At 44.2% G+C, this 16,999-nt stretch overlaps 1 protein-coding gene across 1 annotated transcript in view; it reads right to left on the reverse strand.

Moving 5' to 3' along the window:
- The window catches only part of LOC120031839 (ankyrin repeat and sterile alpha motif domain-containing protein 1B-like), a 231,310-nt gene that overhangs the window by 175,115 nt on the left and 39,196 nt on the right, over nt 1-16,999 (reverse strand). Inside the window, exon 7 of the mRNA XM_038977659.1 lies at nt 300-453. Within this exon, the coding sequence (XP_038833587.1) occupies nt 300-453 (154 nt within the window). The remainder of the gene's footprint in view (nt 1-299; nt 454-16,999) is intronic.

The raw sequence follows: 16,999 nt of genomic DNA on the forward strand, positions 1-16,999 counted from the left end.
CTGTCATCAAGGCAAAGGGTGGCTATTTGAAGAATCTAAAATATATCTTGATTTGTTTAACACTTTTTCGTTGACTGTATAATTCCATGTGTTATTTCATAGTTTTGATGTCTTCACTATTATTCTACAATTTAGAAAATAGTAAAAATAAAGAAGAACCCTTGAATAAGTAGGTGTTCTAAAACTTGTGACCGGTAGCATATATTCAAAATCTACAGTAGTGCCGGTACTGACAACGGTGACGGAGGTGAATGTAGTATACAGAGGTTGTTGAACAGGTGGTTTGGGTGTGCCCTTACCGTTGAGGGGGCAGGCGTTGAGTAGGCCGATGTCCAGCGAGCAAGGTTTGCGGGTCACGGCGGTGGTGACGGACTCATACGGATTGTCCTCATCCTCCGGTAAGAACACGTCAAGGGAGGGCGATGGTACGATCTCCGCCGAACGCTTCGAGTCCTGATATGGAGAGGGAGGGAGAGAAAGAGAGAGAGCGTGAGAGAGGGAGGAACACGGTGAGAATGTCGTGGGTAGTTTCACGTGTGGAAACGACAGAATATTTGTGTGTATGTACATTGACAAGCACGGCCAATGTTCAATGTACAACCTTGACCGTTGGATCAACAATGTTTGTTTACTGCCCTTGGTACCATCAGATCACACAAACAACCCATCATCATAACTCATCCACCTCAAGGACACGGTTCAATTCAAACACTGTTCAGGCCTGCTCCCCCTGCTGAATCTAAGGAGTTGCTTGTACTGCAATTTATTTAATAAGCACAAGCATGACCAGATAGAGGAAATACACAGAATTACATCGATTTTGCAACAAAAAAATAAGCTAATAGGCAAAACTATGACAGCATGTTTTATTCTTCTCTCTTTCTTCATAACCCTGTGTAACCAGATGTTGATATAGTAGAAAGACTGGAGACCACATATCCCAGGGTCCCCCTCTACTACTGAGAGGAGATAACCATCACCCTCGCTGAGGCCTCCGGCCCGTCACATGACATAGGGCAACACCAGACAGCATGACGGCCTCAAGTGGTTTCTGAGAAGAATTGCGTGTTGCTCCCTTCAAGTCAAAATAGAAGAAACCATGAGATCATCCCTCCATGACTCCATTGCAACTGAGCCAAAATGTCTGATGTCCTGTGTGCAACCAGTTTCATGTTGTTCTATTCCTGTGACAGTATGAAAAGGTTGAGACCCAGCGGGTTGACAGAAAAACCCTTGGAACTAAATGTCCCTGTCTATATGGCATATGTGCACCCACGCCAAATGAAAACACAACAGTGAGCAATAGAGGGCGCAGGAAAGACAGAGACGCATGGGCAATAGATGCCTGTGTTTCCCATAATGCACCACTCCATCATCATTACTGCGACATCGCCCGGGTCACCCCACCATATTTGGTTGCCGTGGTACCGCCATGGCGACGGGGGCGTGGCGTTGTCCATGACTCCCCCCTGGTGTGTTAATTTCCCCTGAACTCTATCGACTCCCCCCTCCTCTCCGCCTCATTGTCTCACTCCGACAGCCATTCATCTTCCTGTTAGCTGCTTCTACTACATTACCCAGACACCACTGGGTCATCAATCATGCACTGAGCGCATGCAGAGAAGATGAATCATCGCCTTTGATTGAATGATCACTCCCTAGATAATCTGTCTCGTGTATACACACACACACACACACGGTCACTACTCAATATGTCCTATTACACTAGCTAATATAAAACTTCAGTCTGTGTGCTCCTTTTCTCACACACCCACGTGTTGCACGCACACACACACACACACACACACACACACACACACACACACACACACACACACACACACACACACACACACACACACACACACACACACACACACACACACACACACACACACACACACACACACACACACACACACACACACACAAAAGACCAGCAGGTCTATTGAATTTGAGTCACATTACTCTAGCCCATGTAAAGTACCAGCCGGTGAAGTCACACGTGGTTTCAAACAGTAATAGTATGGTATGGGTTAACGTTTCACGTCAATATGCTTGAGTCCCCTTATCAGTTACAGCCAAAACCCTTTATACTGGGATTTCCTGATAGACGAAGAACCCAAGAGAGACTGTGTCCCAAATGACATCCTATTCCCTATATAGTGCTCTACTTTTGACCGGAGCCCTAATGCATGTGCCCTGTTCAAAAGTAGTGCACTATAAAGGAAACAGGGTGCCAATTGGGACGCAATCTTTCTCTATCATCAAGCCCCTTCTGGGGCTTATTAGACAACTTGGGTTCTTTGTGCAACCCATCTCTGGATGCAGAGGTCCAGAGGGAGAAGACAGGAATGCCTCTGTCTTTATCCTCCACATCAAACCATCTTTCTCTTTTCTCATTCTCTATCCTCTCTGACTTCCTAATGTACATCATGATCCCTCCCTGTCACAATATCCCTTTCATCACTTTTCTCCCACTCCGTCTGTTCTTATTTCACGTTCTCTCTCTGTCTTTCTCTCTCTCTCTCTCACCCTCTCTGAAACAGACTTTTTTACATAAATCTACAAACCAATATCCCACTCTGGCTTTTTACTCTCTCTCTTTTTCTCTTCATCCCTCAAGTTTACTCGTCTGCCTGTGTAAAGAACACCCCAGCACACCAGCCTCTCCCTCCTCCTCTTCCTCTCTCCCTTCCACCCAGCCATCTCAGGGAGAGAGGCAGTGGAGGAACTCCAAACTTACGACGGAGAGAATAAAACAGACGGGAGCAACGCAGCGATGAACCGAGAGAACCAGAGAAAGAGAGAGAAAAAGATGAAAGCCTAGTGGATACACTCCAACTTACTTCAGAGTAACTACAACAGTTTTACTGAATCCCGAGGAAAGGAGGGTGGAAAATGAGTTAGAGAAAAGGGCTGGTTCAGAGGAAGGGAAGGAAGTATGCTACAGTGGGTTTGAAGCAGGGATTTCCTCCCTCTCTTTCAGTCTCCCTGTCTCTCTCTCAAACACAATTTTGTTCTATTTGTTCTATATAAATAGGTAAAAGTCGTTCAACTCAAAGCAAGAGCCATTCTCTACTACCTCAGACACTTTAGTCCCCCAGTCCCCACGTCTCCAGACTCCCACTCAATCAGAAAGTGTGTAAAAGGCCAGCGCACCAGAGACGCCACACCACCATCTGCATACCAAGTCAACTCAGAGGTGCTAAGGCAGTTTGTGTTACCTGTTAATAGTTGATCCCACCTTCACTTCCTGGTGTAGGGGGTGAGAAGGTTGAGTAGGTTCACGCAATGAGCTCCATGTCCAAACACAAACAAGACGGTGTCTTAAACACACACTTCCTCTCTTTCCCTCTCTCTCCCTCTCTCCTCCCTCCTCCCTCGCTCTCTCTTTATCTGTGGAGAGATAGGACACAGAGGAACTTGTGTGTCTGCCACAGGAAGGGAACAGACAAAAAGAGTCCTTCTCCGGCCACTAATTGGGAGTCTCTTAGCAGTGTGTGTGTGTGTGTGTGTGTGTGTGTGCGTGCATGCGTGTCAGGCCGGTAACCCAAATAGGAAATCTGTTGATACTACAGGCACGTCCCTGGAGCTACTATCCTGCAGGACATGTGACTCTGACCCGTTGTGTTCTGTGTGTGTGTGCGTGCAGACTTACAGGTTCTTTTCAAAAAGTTCATCTTATTTTTTCATTTCTTGACCAAAATAATACAACAATAAAGAGCAAAACAGAACAACCACTTTTTTTCATTCAATATCTCTTCCTCCCCCTCTCATTCCACTCATCCTGGTTTCTGTCCCCTAAGCACTGTGCAAACAGTCTCTCTCTCTCTTGCTCTCTAACCCACTCCTCTTTCCCTCGGTCCCCTATCCCTGCCTAACAGACAGTCCAAGCAGTTCAGACTGCAGCAGATATGAAGGACGCTGTAATTCACTGGCATTTCCTCATATTTGATTAGAGGAGGGGGTCGGGGGTCAGGAACCGTTGTAGAGGAACGGGGCATGAGAGGACAATAGTCCCTCTGAGACCATCCCACAACACAACGCAGGGGGGGGGGGGGGGGGGGAGCGAGCGAGCGAGAGAGAGAGAGGGCTAGCCTCTAAGAATGGTATTACACTCAGTGGACAGCTAATCCTAGAGAAATCAGTTACCTCAGCATTAGCTTACTGAGCTCACCCCAGAGAAAACCTCTCCTTTCAGGAAATTACTCCACCTCCCCAACATGGCCTCCCTGAGTAGAGCCGGTGCCAGAAACAGTTTCCCTGAGCACTATTACTAACCCCATGGACTTGAGAAAACTGCTAGAGCAGGGCCCTCAAGGTACACAGCCATGGGGAGTGCTCCATATCACTCTGGTGTATGGTCATTTTATTAGTTAGTAAGGGGTTATTCAGGTCTGAGTATGGATGAAGAATCAAGACTATTGATCTATTGGGATTTTATTTGATTTCCATTACTTCAGTGCACAAATTAGGATGATGGTAATGGTGATGACAACGATGAGTTATAATAATTACCATTTAGTTATCCATTCCACCGTAGCTCTTCCCTGGATAGAACTGCCTGATTTGGACACAGTGATGACATCAGCATTCATTACTCCTGGAACATACTGTACACACCTTCTCTTCATTAACAAGGCGTAACTATAGCAACCAGTTGAGTCATCTGAGCGCCGGACATCTGCAGTCTCCAGAGAAGAACATCAAGGACAGCCTCTTCATCAGAACCTCAGGCAGGTGCTCCAACCAACTGATCAACTTTTCTAGTGAACGTTCGCCTTTCATTTGTGTCTTGAGAAAGGCCTTGCAGCCGAAATCTCGATATTACAGTTCGAGATGCACTGAAATCTTCAAGAGATACAGAAAATGAACCAGAGACATTTTTTACCGCTGATGAACGAGCACATTAGGTTCTACTCACACTAACACTGATCTGAAATCTGCTTCTGGATTGATTGACACAGTGTACATCAAATGATTGGTTCTCATGACTCTAAACCAGATAAGACAACACAAAAAGATCTGGGATCAGGCTAGTGTCCTTTCTCGCATCTACTGATACTAGGGGAGCGATTATCTTGCATTGATAGATTACTTTATACAGAAAACCAACTGCCAACTCCCTCGTTTAGCTAGTGTAGGTCTCTAACTTGTTCCTCAGTCCTTGTTTAGCTAGTGTAGGTCTCTAACTTGTTCCTCAGTCCTTGTTTAGCTAGTGTAGGTCTCTAACTTGTTTTCCAGTCCTCGTTTAGCTAGTGTAGGTCTCTAACTTGTTCCTCAGTCCTTGTTTAGCTAGTGTAGGTCTCTAACTTGTTCCTCGGTCCTTGTTTAGCTAGTGTAGGTCTCTAACTTGTTCCTCGGTCCTTGTTTAGCTAGTGTAGGTCTCTAACTTGTTCCTCGGTCCTTGTTTAGCTAGTGTAGGTCTCTAACTTGTTCCTCAGTCCTTGTTTAGCTAGTGTAGGTCTCTAACTTGTTCCTCGGTCCTTGTTTAGCTAGTGTAGGTCTCTAACTTGTTCCTCAGTCCTCGTTTAGCTAGTGTAGGTCTCTAACTTGTTTTCCAGTCCTCGTTTAGCTAGTGTAGGCCTCTAACTTGTATTCCAGTCCTTGTTTAGCTAGTGTAGGTCTCTAACTTGTTCCTCAGTCCTCGTTTAGCTAGTGTAGGTCTCTAACTTGTATTCCAGTCCTTGTTTAGCTAGTGGAGGTCTCTAACTTGTTCCTCGGTCCTTGTTTAGCTAGTGTAGGTCTCTAACTTGTTCCTCAGTCCTCGTTTAGCTAGTGTAGGTCTCTAACTTGTTCCTCGGTCCTTGTTTAGCTAGTGTAGGTCTCTAACTTGTTCCTCAGTCCTCGTTTAGCTAGTGTAGGTCTCTAACTTGTTTTCCAGTCCTCGTTTAGCTAGTGTAGGCCTCTAACTTGTATTCCAGTCCTTGTTTAGCTAGTGTAGGTCTCTAACTTGTTCCTCAGTCCTCGTTTAGCTAGTGTAGGCCTCTAACTTGTATTCCAGTCCTTGTTTAGCTAGTGTAGGTCTCTAACTTGTTCCTCAGTCCTCGTTTAGCTAGTGTAGGTCTCTAACTTGTTTTTCAGTCCTCGTTTAGCTAGTGTAGGCCTCTAACTTGTCCCTCAGTCCTTGTTTAGCTAGTGTAGGTATCTAACTTGTTCCTCAGTCCTTGTTTAGCTAGTGTAGGTCTCTAACTTGTTCCTCAGTCCTTGTTTAGCTAGTGTAGGTCTCTAACTTGTTCCTCAGTCCTCGTTTAGCTAGTGTAGGTCTCTAACTTGTTTTCCAGTCCTCGTTTAGCTAGTGTAGGCCTCTAACTTGTATTCCAGTCCTTGTTTAGCTAGTGTAGGTCTCTAACTTGTTTTTCAGTCCTCGTTTAGCTAGTGTAGGCCTCTAACTTGTATTCCAGTCCTTGTTTAGCTAGTGTAGGTCTCTAACTTGTTCCTCAGTCCTCGTTTAGCTAGTGTAGGTCTCTAACTTGTTTTTCAGTCCTCGTTTAGCTAGTGTAGGCCTCTAACTTGTCCCTCAGTCCTTGTTTAGCTAGTGTAGGTATCTAACTTGTTCCTCAGTCCTTGTTTAGCTAGTGTAGGTCTCTAACTTGTTCCTCAGTCCTTGTTTAGCTAGTGTAGGTCTCTAACTTGTTCCTCAGTCCTTGTTTAGCTAGTGTAGGTCTCTAACTTGTTTTCCAGTCCTTGTTTAGCTAGTGTAGGTCTCTGACTTGTCCCTCAGTCCTTGTTAGCTAGTGTGGGTCTCGAACTTGTTTTTCAGTCCTCGTTTAGCTAGTGCAGGTCTCTAACTTGTTTTTCAGTCTTCGTTTAGCTAGTGCAGGTCTCTAACTTGTTGTTCAGTCCTCGTTTAGCTAGTGCAGGTCACTAACTTGTTTTTCAGTCCTCGTTTAGCTAATGTAGGTCTCTAACTTGTTGTTCAGTCCTTGTTTAGCTAGTGTAGGTCTCTGACTTGTCCCTCAGTCCTTGTTTAGCTAGTGTAGGTCTCTAACTTGTTGTTCAGTCCTCGTTTAGCTAGTGCAGGTCTCTAACTTGTTGTTCAGTCCTCGTTTAGCTAGTGTAGGTCTCTGACTTATTCTTCAGCCCTCCAATGACACCAAGCACCAGTATCCAGCGGCCATTCCTATAATCATGTGATGCAGATTATATACTGCAGAAATGCCACTTTCCAAGGAGATGATTTCTGCCTCCACTTGGATTCCACAGCAACTTCCTTATCACCACTTGTGAGGAACAGAGTTGAATCATAAAATATGCCGAGTTGTATATTAGCTGGTTATGAAGGCCTGGGGTGACTCAGTCAGTATGACTCTAGTGGGGACCACGTAGTGGGGACCCTTAGTATGTGTGGCAGAGGAAGAGGATTTATGACCTTTGTAGAGTGGCTGTATGGTCCAACTGTTAAATCACGAGAGAGAGAGAGAGAGAGAGAGAGAGAGAGAGAGAGAGAGAGAGAGAGAGGAGAGAGAGAGAGAGAGAGAGAGAGAGAGAGGGATTCCCAAACATGCCACTTTCACCACTGTACCCCAAAACCACAACATTTAAATAGGTATAATTTAAAGGAGAGATGACATTAACCATAAAAAACTACAACGCCCTTGAATATTGCCTTGAACCTAAGTGTTCTTGTGCAATGGCTTGGGACTTTGAATAAGTGCACTAAAGAAGACTGCATATGCGTAATTGTCACGCCCTGACCATAGAGAGCCCTCGGTTCTCTATGGTGTTTAGGTCAGAGCGTGACTAGGGGGGTGTTCTAGTTTTCCTATTTCTATGTTTGGGATTGAGTATGCTTCCCAATTAGAGGCAGCTGATTATCGTTGTCTCTAATTGGGGATCATACTTAAGGTGTCCCTGTTCCCACCTGCTTTGTGGGATATTGTTTTGTGTATGTGCATGTAGCACCACTGATGTCACGTTTCGTTGTTTGTTTATTGTTTTGTTTGGAAGTTTCGCTTCATTAAAAGATGTGGAACTTTAATCACGCTGCGCCTTGGTCCGTCTCTCCTCATGACCGTGACAGTAATATGTTTATTTTCTCCTATCACAGCCATTTAACTTACTTATGTTGTATGTATGGGGGACAAAAGAAGGGGGTGTAGTCATTCAAAAAAAACGGGTCAACCACTATTTCACACAGAGTGAGGCCATATAATTTATCATGTGATTTGTTAAGCCAAATTTGACTTCTGAACTAATTTAGGCTTGCCTAAACAAAGTTATGGCGTATAACAAGTATTTTGTGTAGATCAATGACAAAAAAATTACAATTACATCTATTTCAATCCCACTTTGTAATGCAACAAAATGGAGGTGTAGACTTTCTATAGGCACTGTACAGTATCTAGAAGGATAACTTGGAAATGGTGAAGTGCGCTGCACATGTGTACTTATCTGGAGTCAATTGCATATTACTGATGAACATAAGTTGCAAAGTAGAACCCACATAGGCAAATACTGTATTACGTTGTCTAATAGCATCATTGCCAACATTAGCAACGCCAGCCGAGACTGAACCTTATAGCAGTAGACAGTGAGTTGTTAGAAAATGCTGACTTGACAAGAAGGACTAGCCAGTGGGAACCAATCTCATGCTAACTGTATTAGCTAATGTATGAATATTTAACATGGAAATGCCAGGGAAGATGAATAGTTTTGCACATTAACATTAGCGACGGTAACACAATCATAAACGAACTGTGTTGGGTCATATGGATTATGAGAGAGTAATTACACACACACACACACAAACGTGTGCTCATAAGCACATACAAACACACGACCACCTGCGTGGACACACACACAATGCATCAACCATAAATACAAGCTGAAAATATTTCACATATTTCTGATGAAAAGTCATCAGAGTGCTCAACAAAACAGTGTAGAGTCGTGGTCAAAAGTTTTGAGAATGACACAAATATTAATTTTCACAAAGTCTGCTGTCTCAGTGTCTTTAGATATTTTTGTCAGATGTTACTATGGAATACTGAAGTATAATTACAAGCATTTCATAAGTGTCAATGGCTTTTATTGACAATTACATGAAGTTGATGCAAAGAGTCAATATTTGCAGTGTTCACCCTTCTTTTTCAAGACCTCTGCAATCTGCCCTGGCATGCTGTCAATTAACTTCTGGGCCACATCCTGGCTGATGGCAGCCCATTCTTGCATAATCAATGCTTGGAGTTTGTCAGAATTTGTGGGGTTTTGTTTGTCCATCCGCCTCTTGAGGATTGACCACAAGTCCTCAATGGGATTAAGGTCTGAGGAGTTTCCTGGCCATGAACCCAAAATATCGATGTTTTGTTCCCAGAGCCACTTAGTTATCACTTTTGCCTTATGGCAAGGTGCTCCATCATGCTGGAAAAGGCATTGTTCGTCACCAAACTGTTCCTGGATGGTTGGGAGAAGTTGCTCTCGGAGGATGTGTTGGTACCATTCTTTATTCATGGCTGTGTTCTTAGGCAAAATTGTGAGTGAGCCCACTCCCTTGGCTGAGAAGCAACCCCACACATGAATGGTCTCAGGATGCTTTACTGTTGGCATGACACAGGACTGATTGTAGCGCTATCCTTGTCTTCCCCGGACAAGCTTTTTTCCGGATGCCCCAAACAATCGGAAAGGGGATTCATCAGAGAAAATGACTTTACCCCCAGTCCTCAGTAGTCCAATCCCTGTACCTTTTGCAGAATATCAGTCTGTTCCTGATGTTTTTCCTGGAGAGAAGTGGCTTCTTTGCTGCCCTTCTTGATACCAGGCCATCCTCCAAAATTCTTCACTTCACTGTGCGTGCAGATGCAATCACACCTGCCTACTGCCATTCCTGAGCAAGCTCTGTACTGGTGGTGCCCTGATCCCGCAGCTGAATCAACTTTAGGAGACGGTCCTGGCGCTTGCTGGACTTTCTTTGGCACCCTGAAGCCTTCTTCACAACAATTGAACCGCTCTCCTTGAAGTTCTTGATGATCCGATAAATGGTTGATTTAGGTGCAATCTTACTGGCAGCAATATCCTTGCCTGTGAAGCCCTTTTTGTGAAAAGCAATGATGACGGCACGTGTTTCCTTGCAGGTAACCATGGTTGACAGAAGAAGAACAACGATTCCAAGCACCACCCTCCTTTTGAAGCTTCCAGTCTGTTATTCAAACTCAATCAGCATGACAGAGTGATCACCAGCCTTGTCCTCGTCAACACTCACACCTGTGTTAACGAGAGAATCACTGACATGATGTCAGCTGGTCCTTTTGTGGCAGGGCTGAAAAAGAGTGGAAATGTTTTTGGGGGATTCAGTTCATTTGCATGGCAAAGAGGGACTTTGCAATTCATCTGATCACTCTTCATAACATTCTGGAGTATATGCAAATTGCCATCATACAAACCGAGGCAGCAGACTTTGTGAAAATGTATATTTGTGTCATTCTCAAACATTTTGGCCACAACTACACTCGGTTAGTTGTTTTTATGAAATAGATTACGTTAAATCGTTTTTAATAATAGCTCAAGTTTGTATTTCTACTGGGTCCATGACAGGGTCAGCCTTTATGGCTTACCCCGTCAGTTTGTGTCCCGGATTCCTGTTAAGTAGCAGTTAGTCTGCTCCGTTTTCATGATGGCTAGCAGCTAACGGTAGCAGTGCTAGCCCACCAGTGGTTTTATCCACAGCTGGAAGATGATTTCCAAAAGATGCAGATCAGGTGGAACTGGAAAATGGACAGGGATTTGTCTGCCCTAAATGTACCACCATCAAGCATCTTAGGGAAGAGATCCTCTGGCTGTTAGCTCGGCTGAGAGAAAAGGAAACTTACTTTCTAAGTACACCGACCTTGCTGTAACGCAGGCAAACCGAATCTCAGTTTTAAATGCATCCTATAGCAAAGCTGTATTTGTATTTATTAGGGATCCCATTAGCTGTTGAATAGGCAGCAGCTACTCTTCCTGGGGTCCAAACACATTAAGGCACTTATTAAAGAAAAGATAAAACAGTACATCATATAACATTATTACACCACTACATATCTACAATACAACATGTATAACACCACAATACAACAATATTACAATGCACGTGTGTGTAGAGTGCATGTGCTAGCGCTTGTGTGTGTATGCGTGTACCTGTTCCTGTGTGTGTGTCTCTTCACAGTCCCCGCTGTTCCATTAGGTGTATTTTGACCTGTTTTTTTAATCTGATTCTACTGCTTGCATCAGTTACCTGATGTGGAATAGAGTTCCATGTAGTCATGGCTCTATGTAGTGTTGTGCGCCTCCCATAGTCTGTTCTGGACTTGGGGACTGTGGAGACCTTGTGGCATGTCTTGTGGGGTATGCATGGGTGTCCGAGCTGTATGCTAGTAGTTTAAACAGACAGCTCGGGTTCATTCAGCATGTCAACACCTCTTACAAAAACAAGCAGTGATGAAGTCAATCTCTCCTCCACTTTGAGCCATGAGAGATTGACATGCATATCATTAATGTTAGCTCCCTGACAGACAGGGTCTGGTAGTGCTCCAGTCCCAGCAACATCAAACTGTTTTAGAGACTGACAGACAGGGTCTGGTAGTGCTCCAGTCCCAGCAACATAAAACTGTTTTAGAGACTGACAGACAGGGTCTGGTAGTGCTCCAGCCCCAGCAACATCAAACTGTTTTAGAGACTGACAGACAGGGTCTGGTAGTGCTCCAGTCCCAGCAACATAAAACTGTTTTAGAGACTGACAGACAGGGTCTGGTAGTGCTCCAGTCCCAGCATCATCAAACTGTTTTAGAGACTGACAGACAGGGCCTGGTGGTGCTCCAGTCCCAGCATCATCAAACTGTTTTAGAGACTGACAGACAGGGTCTGGTAGTGCTCCAGTCCCAGCAACATCAAACTGTTTTAGAGACTGACAGACAGGGTCTGGTACTGATCCAGTCCTCCCTGTCAGAAAAAGCAACAGAAACATATCAACTCCTACAGAAATGGCTGGTAATTTGTTTTTATTTTTTATCTAACCAAGCAAGTCAGTTAAGAACAAATTCTTATTTACAATGACGGCCTAGGAACAGTGGGTTAACTGCCTTGTTCAGGGGCAGAACGACAGATTTTTACCTTGTCAGCTCGGGGATTCGATCTAGCAATTACTGGCCCAACGCTCTAACCACTAGGCTACCTGCCGCCCCAAGCTGTTCCTGTGTGTATGTATCTCTTCACAGTCCCCGCTGCTCCATTAGGTGTATTTTTTACATGTTTTTTAAATCTGATTCTACTGCTTGCATCAGTTACCTGTAGAGGCCACCAAAGTACTGCCCGACTTTCTTTACTGATTTCTCTGAACTATTCTCTATTGTCCTTGAGAACTATGATAAAATCATTGTGTTGGGCGATTTTAATTTTCATGTTGACTAAGAGACTGACGCCAAGGCCATCGAACATATTCATCTTTTGAACTCTATGGGCTTTATCTAACATGTTACCGGGCTCACCCATAACCGCAACCATACTCTGGACCTGGTTATTACCAAGGGGCTTTCTATTGACATATCTTCTATTGTTGATGTTGCTTTATCTGATCACCACTCCATATTTTTTACTACCTTGTTGCCCATAGTGCAGTGTAATACTGAACACATTATTAAGAAATACTATCTTACCTCTGACGTTGATACAGATGTTATTGAGTGTATGAACAACACTCCACCACCTATTCTGCCTTCTTCTTGTGATGATTTAGTTGAAAACTTTAATAGCAAATGAAAGGCAACCATTGATGCCATAGCTCCAGTAAAGTTGAAAAAGGCCACATCCAAACAGAGATGAGGGAGGAAACTAATACATTTAATTGACCGGAAGTGGAGAAAGTCAAAGCCAGATGGGCTCATTTTTGTAACTTGATCACTATTAATCAGAATAATTCGACAGTGCTCTTCTCGACCATTGATGGCCTGATAAATCCTACCCTCGCAAACCTATGTGAACTTTCCTCTACATCTAAATGTGATGAGTTTGCGGCATATTTCAGAGATACCCAGCCTAATGTTTATCAGTCAAGCAAGACCTGATGAAGTTTGATATGTGCCCTAGACTACCACGCAAAGACACTATGGATTTATTTTCCCTGGTTGACACAGACATGCTCAGGAAAGTGATATCACAACTTAAGCCTTCTACCTGCCTTCTCGATCCTATCCCCACCTTTTTCAAAACAGTTTTTAATTGCATATGTGAAGAAGTGAAAGCAATTGTTAATCACTTCACAGGCACTTTCCCCACTGCACTAATAACTGCTATGGTGAAACCCCTTCTGAAGAAACGTAATCTAGATTCTTCAGCTCTCTGCAATTTTCAGCCAATCTCCAACCTTCAATTCTTAAGCAAAATTCTTAAGAAATTTGTTTTCAACCAGCAATTTAAAAAAATTCCAAAGTGGTATTAGGGCCCACCACAGCACAGAGACAGCCTTAGTTAAAGTGGTAAATTATCTTAAAGCCAACACAGATGCCAAAGAGCTCTCTGTCCTTTAGGACCTCTTTAAGACCTATTTAACCAGTCGAGAGTTGTGGCGTCCCACAACGTTCGATTTTGGGTTTGGTACTGTTCAGTTTATATATGTTACCCCTTGGCAGCGTTATCAGAAAGCACAGCATTGATTTCCACTGCTACGCAGACAACTTTATATTTCTGTGTTACCAGAGGATTTTACCTCTACGGATAATTTATTAGACTGTATTAGTGATTTAAATACTTGGATGGCTCACAACTTCCTCCAACTAAACCAAGACAAGAACAAGGTACTTATTGTTGGAGCCAAAGCACAGACAGAAAATCTGGGGGCACATTTTAATTCAAGGGTAATACAGATAAAACACCAGGTAAAAAACAAGGTGTTATTTTAGATTCTGAACTCAATTTCGAATCAAACATTAGAAATGTGACCAATATATTTTTACCACCAGAGGAACATTACCAAGGTGTGGCCGTTTCTCTCTCAGGCTGATAGAGAGACTCATCCATGCTTGTGTTACAACCAGGCTTGTCTACTGTAATGCTCTTCTGTCTGGTCTACCCAAGAAAGTCATTGGTTAACTACAAAACATACAGAATGCTGCAGCACTGGTACTGACCAAGACCAGACGGACAGCACACATTACACCGGTTTTAAGGTCTCGGTACTGGCTGCCTGTACATTTTTAAAATTAATTTCTATTGGTTTTTAAATCAATCCACGATTGTTCACCCCAATACATGTCAGACATGCTTCTAAGTTATGTACCCAGTAGGTCACTTAGGTCCTCTGGCACTGGCCTTTTAACTATCCCAAAGCCTGGGACCAGGAGTCATTGAGAGGCAGTTACTATGCCCCCAGCCTCTGGAATAGTCTGCCAGAGAACCTAAGGAGGGCCGAACTGGACATATTTAAAAGAGATTTAAAACACACATTTTTAGCTTTACTTTTCCTTAGGGTGCTTTTTAGTTGTTCAGTTTAATTTCATATTTTATCCTCTTATGTTTGTTGTAATGTAAATATATTTTTATTTTCATAGTTTTTTCCTGTGAAACACATTGTGTTGCATTCCATGTCTGAAAGCTTGATTTGATTTGATACTTAATGCATTTTCCATAAATATTAGCCATGAGAAATGAATGTAATTACACACAAACACACACACACTTATCTCCACTTATCTTACCTTTCTTACGTTTGAGTCATTCAGCAGACGCTCTTATCCAGAGAGACTTACAGTAGTGAGTGCATACCATGAGAATCGAACCCACAACCCTGGCATTGCAAGCGCCATGCTCTACCAACTGAGCCACATGGGACCCACATGGCATTTACGTGACTTTTACATTGTAACGTTAGTCACATAGCAGATACTCTTATCCAGAGCGACTTACAGGAGCAATTAGGGTTAAGTGCCTTGCTCAAGGGCACATTGGCAGATGTTTCACCTAGTTGGGGTTTCGAACCAGCACATTGGAACACTCCAACCAGTGTGTTCTATGGAGCAAACCATCACAAGACATCCAGGGGGTGTTTCTCAATGATCAATTTAAATAACAATAGGCACATATGAAAAATATTCAAGTGTAGTGAAGTCTGTATAAGAACAAAGTGGAAAGTTATATTTCATCAAAACAATTTGATCTTGGTTATGACTGATAGGAAACGCAAACATCTGACCCCACCTCTTCCTCATCCTCTGTTCCCCAAGACTCTCTCTCGTATCAGACCTCCAGAACCTCTGTTCCCCAAGACTCTCTCTCTTATCAGACCTCCAGAACCTCTGTTCCCCAAGACTCTCTCTCGTATCAGACCTCCAGAACCTCTGTTCCCCAAGACTCTCTCTCTTATCAGACCTCCAGAACCTCTGTTCCCCAAGACTCTCTCTCTTATCAGACCTCCAGAACCTCTGTTCCCCAAGACTCTCTCTCTTATCAGACCTCCAGAACCTCTGTTCCCCAAGACTCTCTCTCTTATCAGACCTCCAGAACCTCTGTTCCCCAAGGCTCTCTCTCTTATCAGACCTCCAGAACCTCTGTTCCCCAAGGCTCTCTCTCTTATCAGACCTCCAGAACCTCTGTTCCCCAAGACTCTCTCTCTTATCAGACCTCCAGAACCTCTGTCCCCCAAGACTCCCTCTCTTATCAGACCTCCAGAACCTCTGTTCCCCAAGACTCTCTCTCTTATCAGACCTCCAGAACCTCTGTTCCCCAAGACTCTCTATTTTCAGACCTCCAGAACCTCTGTTCCCCAAGACTCTCTCTTATCAGACCTCCAGAACCTCTGTTCCCCAAGACTCTCTCTCTCTTCAGACCTCCAGAACCTCTGTTCCCCCAAGACTCTCTCTCTTATCAGACCTCCAGAACCTCTGTTCCCCAAGACTCTCTCTCTTATCAGACCTCCAGAACCTCTGTTCCCCAAGACTCTCTCTCTTATCAGACCTCCAGAACCTCTGTTCCCCAAGACTCTCTCTCTTTTCAGACCTCCAGAACCTCTGTTCCCCAAGACTCTCTCTCTTATCAGACCTCCAGAACCTCTGTTCCCCAAGACTCTCTCTCTTATCAGACCTCCAGAACCTCTGTTCCCCAAGACTCTCTCTTATCAGACCTCCAGAACCTCTGTTCCCCAAGACTCTCTCTCTTTTCAGACCTCCAGAACCTCTGTTCCCCAAGACTCTCTCTTATCAGACCTCCAGAACCTCTGTTCCCCAACTCTCTCTCTTTTCAGACCTCCAGAACCTCTGTTCCCCAAGACTCTCTCTTATCAGACCTCCAGAACCTCTGTTCCCCAAGACTCTCTCTCTTATCAGACCTCCAGAACCTCTGTTCCCCAAGACTCTCTCTTATCAGACCTCCAGAACTTCTGTTTCCCAAGACTCTCTCTTATCAGACCTCCAGAACCTCTGTTCCCCAAGACTCTCTCTCTTATCAGACCTCCAGATCCTCTGTTCTTTTCTTTTACCCTCCAGGACACAGTTATCTGCAACCCTGAGGGCAACACACAAACACACACACACTCCCAGCGGCTCTAAGAAACCCAAGGGTAGCGCCTGACAATGTCAGCAGAATGTTCTAGCGAGATGACGAGAGGATGGCTGGGCGTGACAAGGTCACTACAGCTTACTATGGCTGCAACATTGGACACACACCCTTCCAGCTCCATTCATTTACCCTGGATTCTCCCAACCTGCACTGTTTTTGTTGTTGTTGAATTGAACCTTTATTTAACTAGGCAAGTCAGTTAAGAATAAATTCTTAATTACAATGACGGTCCGGAGACGCCAGGCCAATTGTGCGCCACCCTATGGGACTCCCAATCACGGCTGGTTGTGATACAGCCTGGATTTGAACTAGGGTGTCTGTAGTGACGCCTCTAGCACTGTGATGCAGTGCCTTAGACCGCTGCACCACTCGGGAGCACTCGGCACAATGTGCGTGCGTACAGCCGTGCAGGGTGCAGCCGTGCATTCCTGTGCGTATGTGTGTGGGTGTGTGTTTCCGTATGCGTGTGTGTCTG

Source organism: Salvelinus namaycush, chromosome 38, assembly GCF_016432855.1.
Source record: "Salvelinus namaycush isolate Seneca chromosome 38, SaNama_1.0, whole genome shotgun sequence".
Lineage (NCBI taxonomy): Eukaryota > Metazoa > Chordata > Actinopteri > Salmoniformes > Salmonidae > Salvelinus > Salvelinus namaycush.